The sequence below is a fragment of the Falco punctatus genome, assembly GCF_963210335.1.
Source record: "Falco punctatus genome assembly, chromosome: 1".
NCBI classification, from domain to species: Eukaryota; Metazoa; Chordata; class Aves; order Falconiformes; family Falconidae; genus Falco; species Falco punctatus.
Window position 1 is genome coordinate 123,734,483 of NC_137580.1, and position 13,232 is coordinate 123,747,714.

Sequence of the window (13,232 nt, forward strand, 5' to 3'; positions counted from 1 at the left end):
CTCACCTTTCCTGTACTTCATTTTCTGTATTTCTAATGGGTGCTCCCATGTTGTGATGTAGAGAAATGCTGAATACTCATAAATCACTCAGGCAGACACTTTGATCATATAAAGGGCTATATAATACAGGGCAGAGCATAATGGGGAAAAATCACTTCTAGTTGTCTTTATCTGAATATAAGACATTTACAGAAACTTTTGACTTCAGTGTGTATTAATGTCTTAATTCTTTGTAAAATGCGAATAACATCAGAAGGATAAAGATATTTTCTTAATACTTGTGAAGTGCTGGGTCACTGTATTTATAAGCATTGAAAAGTTAATGAAAACATTCAGATGCAGTCTTGAGAATCAGATTTTAGCAGCATGTAGTAAATAAGTCCTTAGGCCCTGTGTTGAAGTATTTAACTACGTGTCCATTAAGCAGCAGCCTCTGTTCTGCCTGCTCATTCTGCCAGGTAGCCCTTGGAAAATGTAGTATGTGACTAACAAGTTAAAGGCAATATCATAACGCAGATGCACAAGAGGGCCAACATAAGCTTGTACAGATACTTTTGTCATTATACAACTTTCGAGTATTAAACATTACAATCTAGTATTTATACTGTAATTTTAATGAATGCAATATATTTATATATTTGTGTAACTAGGAATCTCGTATCTGTCGGTTATGGATGGTTTTCAGTCAAAGCAAGTACACACCAGGTAGATCATAGAATGTAGAATCATTTAGGTTGTTGAAAAGACCTCTAAGATCATCAATTCCCGCTGTTAACCCAGCACTGCCAACCCCAACTAAACAGTGTCCCTAAGTGCCACATCTACACGTTTAAGTCCCTCCAGGGATGGTGACTCCACCACTTCCCTGGGCACCCTGTTCTGATGCTTGACCACTCGTTTGGCGAAGAAATTTTTCCTAATATGCAATCTAAACCTCCCTGGTACAACTTGAGGCCATTTCCTCTTGTCCTATTGCTTGTTACTGGGGAGAAGAGACCGACCCCCCTGCCTACAGCCCCTCTCAGGTAGGTCTCCCCTCAACCTCCTTTTCTCCAGGCTAAACACCCTCAGTTCCCTCAGCAATGTTGTACTTTGACTTGCCACGTATTTTGCTTGGATTCATCAAGGTGGGTAATATTTTCAGACAGCTGTGTGAAAAGGGATCGTTTTAAAGGCAGGAGATGATGTTAAGGGTGCTTATGTGGTGGGTGAGGTGTTTACAAGTGCTAAGGCCATGAGTTATTTTCAGATTTTGAGCCAAAGATAGACACTTTGTCCATGTGTAAATGTTGCTGCCACTGGCTGTATAGATTTTCCTTTCTGCTGTTATTTCCAAAATGAAAACAAGAGATTAGTAAAGGTAATAAAGTGTTAATAATGGCTTAATAAAGTGTACTGATATAATGCATAAAATAAATCTATGCATGCAATAAAATCTAAAGTTGTTACTATCTGTGATGTATGTAAAATGTTTTAAAGAACACAGAGGATCCAGATGTGGAAGGCATTTGCTCTTAATCTCAGTTGCTGCTATATTTTTCTTCCTATTGTTATATGAATGGTAAAGCATCCACAAGCACTTGTTCCTTTTTCCGTAAATGTGGATGTGTTTACTCTATATGTAAGTTTACAGGATCAGACTCTCCATTTATGTGCCCAGAGATCACTTGTCCTCCTAATTTACGGTACTGTCTTTGGTTTTTCAATGTGGAAAGGTAACCTAAGTATTTAATGGTAGGGGGCATCATGAACCTTTTAATTACACCCCCCCCCCCCCCCCCACCCTTCTTGACATCAAGCATATCATGTTCCTGAGAGGCCATGTAGCAGAAGTTCTTGCTGATGTTTGGCTATATAATAAAACCTTGAAATAAGCTTTTCTCATTCTGTATGCTCCATTTCAGATTTAACATCATTTTTGGAATTTAAAGTAGGGTCATTTCGCCTGGAGTTGTACAACATTAACCAGAGTAATTCAGTTATTTCAGAAAGCTGATTAGATTGTCCTTTCTCTCAAGGGTGGAGACTTTTGTATTTGTTCTGTAAGGTGTGCAGTACATTTCTGAGCGCTGTGTATAACTAATATTACTGACTTCAGCCATAATTGCAGTAAATGAGTGCATGAGATCTCTGCTATTTTATTTTTCTTAAAATAAAAAGAAGCAAAAGCAGCTTTCATGTCATTTTTTTCTGCACCCTGCGCATGAAAGGTGCACCATCCTTTTTCTTGCTGTTCTGTTAAGCCTTTCACATTGGTATAGTGCACTATTATTATCTACTCTCATTTTATTAAATTATTTCTGAGTGTGGGATTATTTATGACATGTATGTTGTGACACTAGGAAAGTGTATTTTTCCTGTGTATGTCTGAAAGTGACTTCTGTATTTTGTGCAGCTGTGTTTTATTCCTTCCTAGAGGCTTGAATAAAATGTTTTTTTGTCTTAAGGTGAAGATAAGTTTATTTTCCTCACCTATAGTGATAAAATAAATATTTAATTTTATTTTGCTATTCTAAAGGTATGTGAGTGGTGTTGTGGAGTACTACAAAAACAATCACTTAACATCTGGGTGTGCAAGCGTGCCTTAAGATGGGATCACTAGAGATGGCAGAGGAACTGTATAATATGATTTAACATTAGATAGATGTATTATTCCCTATTTTAGTATGTGGATGGACAAACACAGTTTTATTTGCTGTCTTGATAGTTGAATTTCAGTGACCCATCATTTTAAACTATAACATTGGCATTTTCACAGTAGCTAAAATTTTACTGTGTGGTGTACTGAAGGTATGGTAATTAATGCAGATTATTAAATGAACCCAGATCTCTCCATACCTGTGTAAATTAAAGTGTCTTTTCGGTCTTTTCCTGATAATTTTGAGCGAGAGGGAGCTAGAAGACTCTTCAGTCACAGGGATTATGTCTGTACCAACTTTCTGACTCCCTAAATGCTAATTTTCTGTATTATGGAAACAGCAAATTTCTGAGGCCATCGTATGTGAATAGCTTACATCTCAATTTTACCAGTAACAAACTTCAGAAAGCCATGCGATGTGTACTGCTGGTGTCTATAGACTAAAAAGTTTGGGAACTCTGCTTTACTGAAACCTGGAAAGTACTGGATGGATCCTTGAGCAAATGAATGCAGTTTATGGCTTTTATCATTATGGGCAAGAAAAATAAATTGATGAGTGATATTTTGGTACAGTGCTGTCTTTCTCGCTGGGTAGATGGCAGCATGTGGCAGTAATTGGTGGGGTAACTGATGTCTTGGTATCAATAAGAGGCTGAATTATAACTTACCCTTTTCCTGGGTGGACTTAGAAGTCTGGGTTTTGTTATCTGTCTTGTTACACATTTTTTATAAAACTTTGCAGCATCTCTGAGACCCATTTGACTTCTGTGAAATTCAGTTCTAATTGACTTGAAGTTCAAAAGTTACTGGGGAAGGACAGAGCAACCAGCCTCAAAAATAAACCTAGTAGATTTCTTCTTGCCTCTTAAAAGGAATTGCTGGGAAGTTGCGATAAAACAGCTGTCTCTTCTTGACTTCCTACCTGAACATGTTTAAAACTTCTGTCCAGGTTGGTGGCCAGCTTTTCCAATTTGTGAGAAGGGCTGGAAAATCACCAAGGGTTCGGGAACGCAGCACGGTCACCACACGTGTTTCCTTAGAGAGGGGCAGAACGAGTTGAATTCCTGCCCTGCTTTCTCTGAGCCTGTGCCAGCTTGACCGCGGTAGGGAATGGAAGAGCAAACCCTTCCTACCCGCTCCTTTCCCGCAATACAGCGGGCTGCTAACAGGAGGACACAGCTGAACAGCTTTGGCAAGGAATATTTGGGTGCTTATTTCTCTCAGCAGAACTGTTTGAAGGGTTATGGGTTATAATGGGAGGCAGCTGGAGAGGCTCTTCCCCTGCATGTTCCCCATGGCAATGGGTCTCATTCATTGGCTTCGGTTTGCAAATCCCAGGATGTGGCTCTTGAAGTATATTCAATTGACAGTAAATTCCTACCAGTCTCACTGTAGGACTGCAAGTTGAACATCATTGCTTTAGCATAAATCTTTACAAGAGATGTTAATGCCTGGTTAAAATATGTAAATATTTACTGACTTGTCTACTGTTTGTCAGCTTGGCATGCGAGACCTCCGATCTGATCCTTCTGTCTTGGCAGACATTGGGAATTTTGCCAAGAACATTAATAGGAACAGCATTGTGCCCTCTAATCTGTTTGTTTATGAAGTACACGAGAGTTATCTGGCTAGATGCTTTACAGTGAATTGAAAAAGCATCTGTTTGAAAATTTTTAGGAACTGTCGCATACTTTAACTTATCATTATCTTAATGTATGGACCCTTTGATTCCATAAAATACATTGGTAAGCTGTGAAGCATGAAAGTGCACAGTCATGAGTTAAACTGCTTTGAAACACTAAAATTTTAGTTCATGGTGTTCTCCTCCTACACTGATTTTTAGCTTGAAGTTGGCTCATCAGACTGTGGAGTAGTTCTTCCAAAGCCTCCTGTGCACCAAGCAGGCGTAGTGTTTGCTTGAAAATAAATGACTGTGTAGATCACATTGTTTATCGCTTTTCCTCCTCAAGCTGTCCCTTCTGCCTTTCCCAACCCCCTCTGCAGTTCTGGAGGGGAAATACACAGTTTTATTTGGAGATTACTCTTTTCACGTTTGTTTATAGAATCCCTTTGGAAAGAAGGCGAAATACTCATTAGGAATATTGAGCCTGAAAATCATTAGTTGTAGGGGAGGAAAAAAAAGTCCCTCACAGTTCATTGAAAAAAAAATACCCAGTTTAAGTTATACCAGTTGGAACTAACCAGGTCTTTTAAATATTATTTTGAGGAAGCTAAGCTGAGCACCACTTGACCTTCAAAGAAATGTAAGATCAGTACGTTTTCTTCTGCTTAAAAGGCAGGAGTTTTTTGGAGGTACAAACAGTAATGCCAGGGTTAGATTTCTGGATTAGCCAGCGAGGAAGAGTTGTGTAAACTTCTGCCTGTGCTCTAGTCACCATGATGTTTACTGTCGTATCAGGTGGGATTCACAGGCACTGTGTTTAAATGGTTTACTTGAGTGCATACATCGGGAGCCTTTCTGTAGGCAGCGGTGCTGCTGTGAGACGATTCAAAGCTAAGAAATGCTTTATAAATGCTGATAATAAAAGTTCTGTTGATATGACATTGTGCCTCTATTTCTTATGTCCGCCCACCTATTTCAGATGTGTAACTTCAATGCCTGTGTATTGTTTCTTCAAAATTTTGAAGACGTATTAAACTTTGCCGTTAGAATAAATTGTTACTCAGATTTGAATTTGGAACTCTTTCGGCATGCAGCTCTCCAGGTCATTTTGAGAAAATGAATAATCCTGACATTTGTTCTGTTACATGCTTAGTATTTTAATTTCGGTTTTACAGACAGAAGAAGTGAAGTGCATATGCAGTTTGCTCAGTTTTGCAAACAGAATTGGCAACATTACACTGACCTTGTGACACTTAAGTTTTCAATTCTAATCTGCAATAATTTATACTCATGGAGTGAATGTAGAAATTCCAGTTTTACACATGAAATTTTTTAAAAATATACATTTATAGAACTCAAAATAAATTTCTTTTGACAAGTGTCTCCTTTCCTTGGCTGTTAAACTGTTCTGAAATAATTTTACACACGGGTAGGTCAGGTACTACAGTAGACTGGATTTTAAGAAAGCATGGTTGTAACCCACATAGTCTAGTCTCAGTTGCTAATTTGGGCACAGCTCAGGGGACCAAAACTAGGAGCATGGGTTTTTAAAGAGTCAGCAGGAAGAGCCAGGTGCCTCCAAGGAACAGTTGAGAGGATCTGGATTGGAATCTGAAGTAGATGGTGCAAATACCCAATAAACGTGCATGTTTGTGTCTGCACTTACGGGTATAAATGGAATTGAAATTAAATCTGAGAGCCTGAGTGTGTAATTTTCTGTATGTCATCCACATACTAGTTGTCTATGTTACAATTAGATTGTTTTAAAAACAAATTACACTGCAGCAGCTCCTTATCTATCATTGTCCCATGCACTGTGACTTCAGTGGTTTTTTTTTAATTACATTGTGAAATGCTGATAGTATGACTCAGTTTAGCCGGGTAGCCAAACAGCCTGGTCCTGACATCTCTTGGCTCCACTTAATCCACAGGTTTTTGCTTAGGGTCAGTTATGTCCTCTGAATTGCCCTCTTCAGTTTTCAAGTCGACCAAAGAAATTGTGTGGCCTTTGCAGTACCATAGGCCACTGCTGGGCATGGAAAATCCAGCTTCTCCTGAAACAGCCAAGGTCAATATGTATCAAACCAGCATAAGATAACAGATAAGTAACATGTTTTTCTTTTACGTGGTGCCATGTTGGAGAAGGGTTCGATAACCCAGTTTTCCGACGCCTGTCAGTTATGCTGGTCAGGTCAGTTAGGATGGGATCTGTGTATAATCAGTTTTGGGAATAAACACAGAAGCTTTGATCAGACTTTTGGTCAAAGGAATTTTGGTTGTATGTCAGCCAGGAAGTGAGGAAACCGGCAGCACAGCAGAGTTCATGAAATCCTCTTTTCAGTCCCTTAGGGGAAAACAGAGTGTACATGAGAAAAATTAACTATTGAAGCAGATCCTAGATTTGTAAAATGGACCATGGCCTAAAATGTTAGTGAGATGGAAATGAGTGTAATTTTTAGTTATATCTAGAAAGGATCCTTGCATAAACAGCTTAAGAATACCTGACATTTATATGATTGAAAATATGTGCTTAAGTGATCCAGCTGAGTGTCTTTAATGGAATTATTCCATGAATGAATTTACTCCTATGTATGGAAATGCATAACCTACTTGCCTGTTCCTGTTCTGATTGAAAATGGGGACTTATTTTTAATAGAAAAAGAAATTACCTGCATGAATCGGGTAATATTTTGCAAGGTCATTCTTAAGTATCACAGAAAGAGACATATGTCACAGATTTGTATCAGGATAACTGCAAAATACTGATACTTGTGTTCCTTCATTTTTGGGAAGATACATTTTTTACATAAGATTTTTTTATATGAATGTTGTAAAAGAGAAGGTGGCTTAAGTCAAAATTGTCTTGAAAAATCAATCTTCCTTTATGTTTCTATATCAATATTGAAAATCAAATTTTAAGAATGGAAGGGAACACATAGAGCACTGTGTCGCATAACATATGGAAAGTATGGTTTACATTTCTACCGTGTATTTGCTTACACGGGTGTTAATGAGAGAAGCGGGTTAGCAAATTATTTTTCATACAAAGAAAATACATTTATTTGACCTTCAATTAACTTCTTGAAGGTACATTACCTTAGTTTGGTTAAAAAGATCAAGCATAAAGGAAGTTTTTTAGCAGTGAATTTTTAAAATGGGCTACAGATAGTTATTTGAAACAATTGTAATAGTTGATATATAGTCATAAATATTGATAGTGTGCTGTTTGCTAAAAATGAAAATGAGAATTACATTTTTCCTTCTTTCAGTTATCAGAACACATTTTTGTCAGTGTCAAGTCTGCTTTAAAGTACAGTGTCTCTAGGGATATGTATCATATATTTAAATATTACGTCAAAGGATAATGTAGTCAGATTACAGAAGTGCTTTGCTTTTCTGCGGGTGGTGTAGATAGTGGATAACCGTTTGTCTCAGTTTACTGGCAGATAATGTTGTCTGTCTTGCATACAGATTTTTATCACGACTGTTTCAACCCTCCCCAATATTTGCTTTAAAATTATTTAAGAAATTCTGCACAAAGGTGTTGGTGTGCAGGGGTATCTAGACTTTCTGAGGCATGAATGGAAGTAGCCCAGCTGGAGGAAGAGACAAGTGGTTTGCTGTTGACCTCCACTTCTTTCTCGTACATCTTTGTCCTTCCCTGTTGTGCTTCACCCAGCCAGAGCGAGCGACTCTGTCCCCTGAGCGTAGGTGAGAAGTGTTTTGAAGGGAAAGGTGTCTTGGAGTGAATGGCTGCAGGCTTGGAGAAGGGGCAGTTGGTGGATGAGTTGTGTTACTTCCAAAGCAAAGATCATGTTGCCAGCAAAGACCCGAAAGCCTCTATGTAGCCAAGTGCCTAAATCCATGCTGACTTTAAAATTTGAAAGCGCTACTTATATTCTTAAAATCAGTCACAGGCTTAAATACCTTCTTGAATTAGAATCGAAACAGAGCTGGGAGCGCTGGAGAAAAGACTGGGAAGAGGTTAGTTGGTGAGAAAGCTTGGGATAGGAAACGCAGATGGCACAGAAGGAAGGGGATGTGGTACTGCACCTTGAGATGGGAATGGAAGTTGGTTGGCAAATTGTCACTGCCATTATGCAGCTAACCAACATTTTATCATCCCCTCTGCCCCCACTCTAGGATTTCTGTCCCTGAGTCATGGCAGACAGAAGACCAGAGAAGTCATGTGAACAAGCATGTGAATCTCTTAAGCAGCAGGATTATGAAGTGGCAGTGAAGCATTGCACAGAGGCTCTCCTTTCCCTCAGCCAGTACCCCCCAGCTCACCTCCCGGAGGCATGCCAGGCAGAAATCGACCGCATCAAAATCGAGACTCTTCTGTATAGAATTGCTTCCTTTTTACAACTTGTGAGTGTGACTCTTTAATAGTACCTAGTGAACTGGAAAGCACAATCAAGTATCTTGTACCATCAAGTTTTGAATAAGTTTCAGCGTTTTCCTGTGATTGGCATGTTGCTTTGCCACAGCATCTCTCTTGCTAAAGCATGTATGAGGCTTCTGTCTTGTAGTTTTCTCTGATCTGTTTATTTTTCAGGATTGGGACCTCTTAAGTAGTTTGGGTCTGAATCACAGTGCTCTAAAAGAATGAAGAAAAATACTTAAAAAAAATAATAAAAAATTCCAGGAAGGCAAACTGTCTGGTTTTAGGGTATTAGGTTTGTACAGTTATGCTGAATTACATACCAAATTACCTGACCTTTAAAAAGCTTGAAATTAAGCTAGCAAATCTAAATATTTAAAAAACCAATGTTATGAAATAGCAGAATTCAGGTAGCTGGTTCTTACCTGATTTAGCTCCGTTAGCATAGGCCTAACATTAATCTTTTAATACTTGATCATATACTAGTTCTTCACTGCTAAGCTAGAGCATATCTGGTGAAAGATGTAACTTTACGACTCTGGCAGATTTTTAATGGAAATGTGAAAACTGGGGTCTTGGTAAAGGTTTGTAAATGCAACAAAGAGGCATAACCCTGAATTATAGGTGATCCCATTGCAAATTTGTGTCCTTCCTTTAAAGCATCACAGATGTGCAGTTCCTTAAAGGAAAGGACATTACAATGCTTAACAATAAACCTATAATCTGCTTAATGAACCTCCATTTTTCTGTATTTCTGGAAATGTTATTAACAGATATACAGGGGTCTTGTCCACCCCAAATCTTCATGTATTGGGTATGAACAATTTCATCTCAAGTGGAAAAAGTTTGGCCAAGTTGTAAGACCTTGCTGGACAGCTTTAAGATAGGAATTAGGGAGCATTTTTAAGCATTCTTTAAATAGGGAGCTGAATTGGACTACTCTGTGTGCAAAACAAGAATTGGGAAACTTCTTAAATTAAGAGGTGACTATCTTATGGCTCTTCAGGGGAAGAGATTCAGAAATAACTGAAGTTGTTTTGTTTTTTTAGTTTAATGGAAGTTGTTTTGTTACAGACCTGACTCCTCAAAATTATTTACATAGGCCAATATGCAGAGAGGTGCTTAGCAGTATTTAATATGTTCCTGACATTGATGCTATTGCAAATCCTGTGAGACACCTCTCTGGATATTCATCATAGTAAATTATTGCAGTAAGTCTTCAGGGGCTCTGGAAAAATACTTGTAATCAAAACCTTCCTATTAAAGGCTTGAATTACATAGATACTTGAAGGTTTATAATTTTTTAAAAAAGTAAAGGAAAAAAAATCCAAATTGTCCTCCTTGTTTTGCTAAAAAAAGTGATTTTTAACGTCACCAGTGTTAAGACAGTGCAAGATAAAATACATACCTTACAAATTTCAACAGTACCATGTTAGTGCAAGTGTAAAAAAAATTACAGTGGCTAGAATAGGAAGTTATGTTTTTGTATTTTTTCCGAGATGTTGTGAGCCACATACAAACACATATAAAACATACACCTTTGCCCATTCATTTTCCTCTTTTAAAATGTCAGTTTGCTGAGAATTTGAGAAAAAGTCAGCATTCTAAGAATCAATAATATTATATTTGACATGTGACTGGTGTTTTTTACATTTTCCACCCAGGAAAAGATGAGATGTAACGGATTCTGAAAAGTTTTAAGAGACTTGTAACTCAAGCATGTAGTTGTTTATGCTAACTGGAATAATGCTATTTTTAAACTTTTCATGTTTTACCTTTCAGAAAAAGTATGGGCAAGCAGATGAAGACTGTAGGCATGGTATGCTTATTTCTTTTTTTTATTATAGTGTTATAAATTGCAGTCAGTTGTCTGAATTTTTAAAACTGATGCCCAGATTTGTTAGTTTGCTAACAATGTGGTTTTTTTTTTTTTTTTTCCTGGTTAAAACTATGTATCTACTTGATAATACTTTTTCTACTTTTTCTGTTTTGAGAGCTCTCACTATTTTGTAACTCACACTCAAGTACCAGAACTCAAATGCATGTCTTCGGCACAGTGGTGCTATTTGCCTAATAGATATTTCAGTATACAAATGTAGGATGAATTGATAGCGTTAGGATTCTTGTGAAGATAAAGACAGCTGATAGTTCTGTCTTTCTTCCTAGGGACAGGGAGGATATTTTGGTTTGCATTTTGGGACTTGATTCAGAGACCGTCAAGATGGTGTACTTACATATATTCCTATTTGTTAAAGCTTCCAAATGTGCATATGTCACATTGAAGTTGAGCCTTTCATGTTTCACTGCCTTGTTCAGTCAGGGTATTTTTAAAGGAATTAACCATCCTTCCTAATGTTCTGTTGTTCATGTATAATGCAAGTGATTCAAAACTCACTGAGAACTCTGCTGCGTTTGGTAAGTGTTGGAACAGAGTTTATCAGTTAAATTTGGAAAGAAAAGGTGGGTAGATCCCACCTTTCAGTTTTTAGTACCTTAACTACTCTTGAATTTGAAAGGAGGTTTCCTCAAACCACAGTTTTGTTACACAGACTGTGTGATACACTATTCTGGCATTCCTGTGCTAGCGATGATAACCTTTAAATTGTTCCTTTCTGGTTTTGTGTGGGGTTTCCTAGTTGTTGTTTTTTTTTTTTTTTTTTTTTTTTTTCTTTGCTTGGTTTTTTGTTTTAAATGCATCTGTCTTCACTGATACTCAAGTCATAGTCTGGGGCACTTGTGGGGCTGTGCAGCCTGCTTGTGAAGGTCCATAAAACATAACTAAGAAAAGTAAACTTGCTTTCTGTAGGTGTAAAATTAAGGTTTAACAAATTTGAAAAGGCTGAACATGGCTTAATCAGTACCATTCTTAAAATACTCTGGATTTTTTTTTAAAGCTGCTTCTTTTAACTGTTGCTACATGCCAAGGGTGTAATATTCTGACTAACCTTACAGTTGTCTTTCATGATGGCAAATAAAAGGAAGAGAGACACATACGGAAAGATGAATGATGGTTAAAGGAGGTAGGAGGGAGAATGCAGTTTAATGAATAATATTCTCATTGATGACATCTGATGGGTTCGTCATAGGGTTAGATGGGTGACGTTCATCTTCAAAACTTTTATTGGCATATGTGTCAGTTACAAGTATCTCAAAGAAATGGTCATGTTAACTGTTTTTCTTCTCTTGCTGGATGGGCATAGAAGTGGGTGGAATAGAAGCGCTGATCTCTACTTTTTTTTTTTAATTAAGTAGAGAAAACAGCTTTCAAATGTATATTAGTAACAAGGAAATAGCATCCAATTTAACGTTAATTTTCTTATTTCGTGCCATCATGTTCTGCAAATGTTATTTCCAGATAATTTTTCACCTTATTACTGCCATATTTAAGTGTGTCTGTATATAAAATGTTGTGTGTGTGTGTATATATTTGTATATACCCACCCACCAATTTTTTTGAATATATGAATGAACTATTTGGTTGTGGTTGCCTATGATGTGCTGTTATCAACAGTAGCCCAGCATCTGACAGTTTATGATCCTGAAAGGTTTTGGGTTTGAAATATCCTTGGGAAGAAACAACCCTGGTGTGGACTACCTGATACTCACACTTCCTTGATACAATTTTTTTTTTAATAGGCAAAAGTTTTATTCAAGCTGCTGTTCTGTCTTTTTACAAGACTTGACATGTTGCATACCTGTGACAGTGTTTTATTTTAACCTGAATGATAAGTACATTTTGAAGTAGCTGGAAAAATAGATGTTCTTTATAGTATGCTGCTTGCACTGTTACAAGGAATGATGATAACTTACAATCTCTTAAATGTTTCCACAAACCTTTACCAAAAGGTACTGGTTAATGTGTTGAAACTTTTATGTGCAACTGTATGTTTTAGTTTGGTGATACTATACAGTTAATAATATAAAATGTCATAATTGGACATCTAATCTTTGAGGTTAAAATAGCAAACTGTCAGACATGTTAAAGCTATTTCTGGTGCTGCTGCTTCTGGTTTGGGAAGTAAAGCTCTATTTTTGGAAATGCGGTCAGTATCATCGGAGTGGTGAATTCAGACTAATCTTTGAGGCACTTTATAAAGAGGATTTAGTTACCTTTTGGTTTTGAAGAGATGTCTAGGTTTTTTTATGGAAGAGATCCTAGGGTTTTTTATGTAAATGTTCTGTGGGACTGTTTTTTTTTTTGCTTCAGTCTTTAATGCAATTTCTGTTAATCATGTGAATGTCTGTTGAGTGAGGAGTTTTGATTTGTTATTTTAAAATGTAATCCTGAAGCTGTGATCAATGTAAAATTCCTGTTAGTACTAACAGGAGCTGTTTGCATCTGCGTGAGTAGCAGTATAAACACAGATGTTGATGTTGCCTGCAATAACAGTAATATATATTAAAATTTTGTAATTTTAAACAACTGTCCAGCCTTCTCTTCAACTCATATGCTTAGCTTACTAGCTTTTTAGTCACTCTGGCATTTCGTTTTCTGGACAGGTAATATATATGATTAAGTGTTACTCCTGCTTGTCTGAAGCACGTCTATATTGTGAAATAAGTCCTTTCACTATTGGAAGTGTCAA

At 37.2% G+C, this 13,232-nt stretch overlaps 1 protein-coding gene across 4 annotated transcripts in view; it reads left to right on the top strand.

The window, feature by feature from the left end:
- Positions 1-13,232, top strand: part of HELZ (helicase with zinc finger) — a 98,275-nt gene that overhangs the window by 15,869 nt on the left and 69,174 nt on the right. For 3 of the 4 annotated variants that reach the window (XM_080389068.1, XM_080389069.1, XM_080389070.1), the window contains exons 2-3: positions 8,406-8,633; positions 10,429-10,465. The exons of the other annotated variant lie outside the window; for it this stretch is intronic. In XM_080389068.1, coding sequence (XP_080245194.1) covers positions 8,424-8,633; positions 10,429-10,465 — 247 coding nt within the window. In that variant the 5' untranslated portion in view covers positions 8,406-8,423. The remainder of the gene's footprint in view (positions 1-8,405; positions 8,634-10,428; positions 10,466-13,232) is intronic. 4 annotated transcript variants of the gene reach the window in all.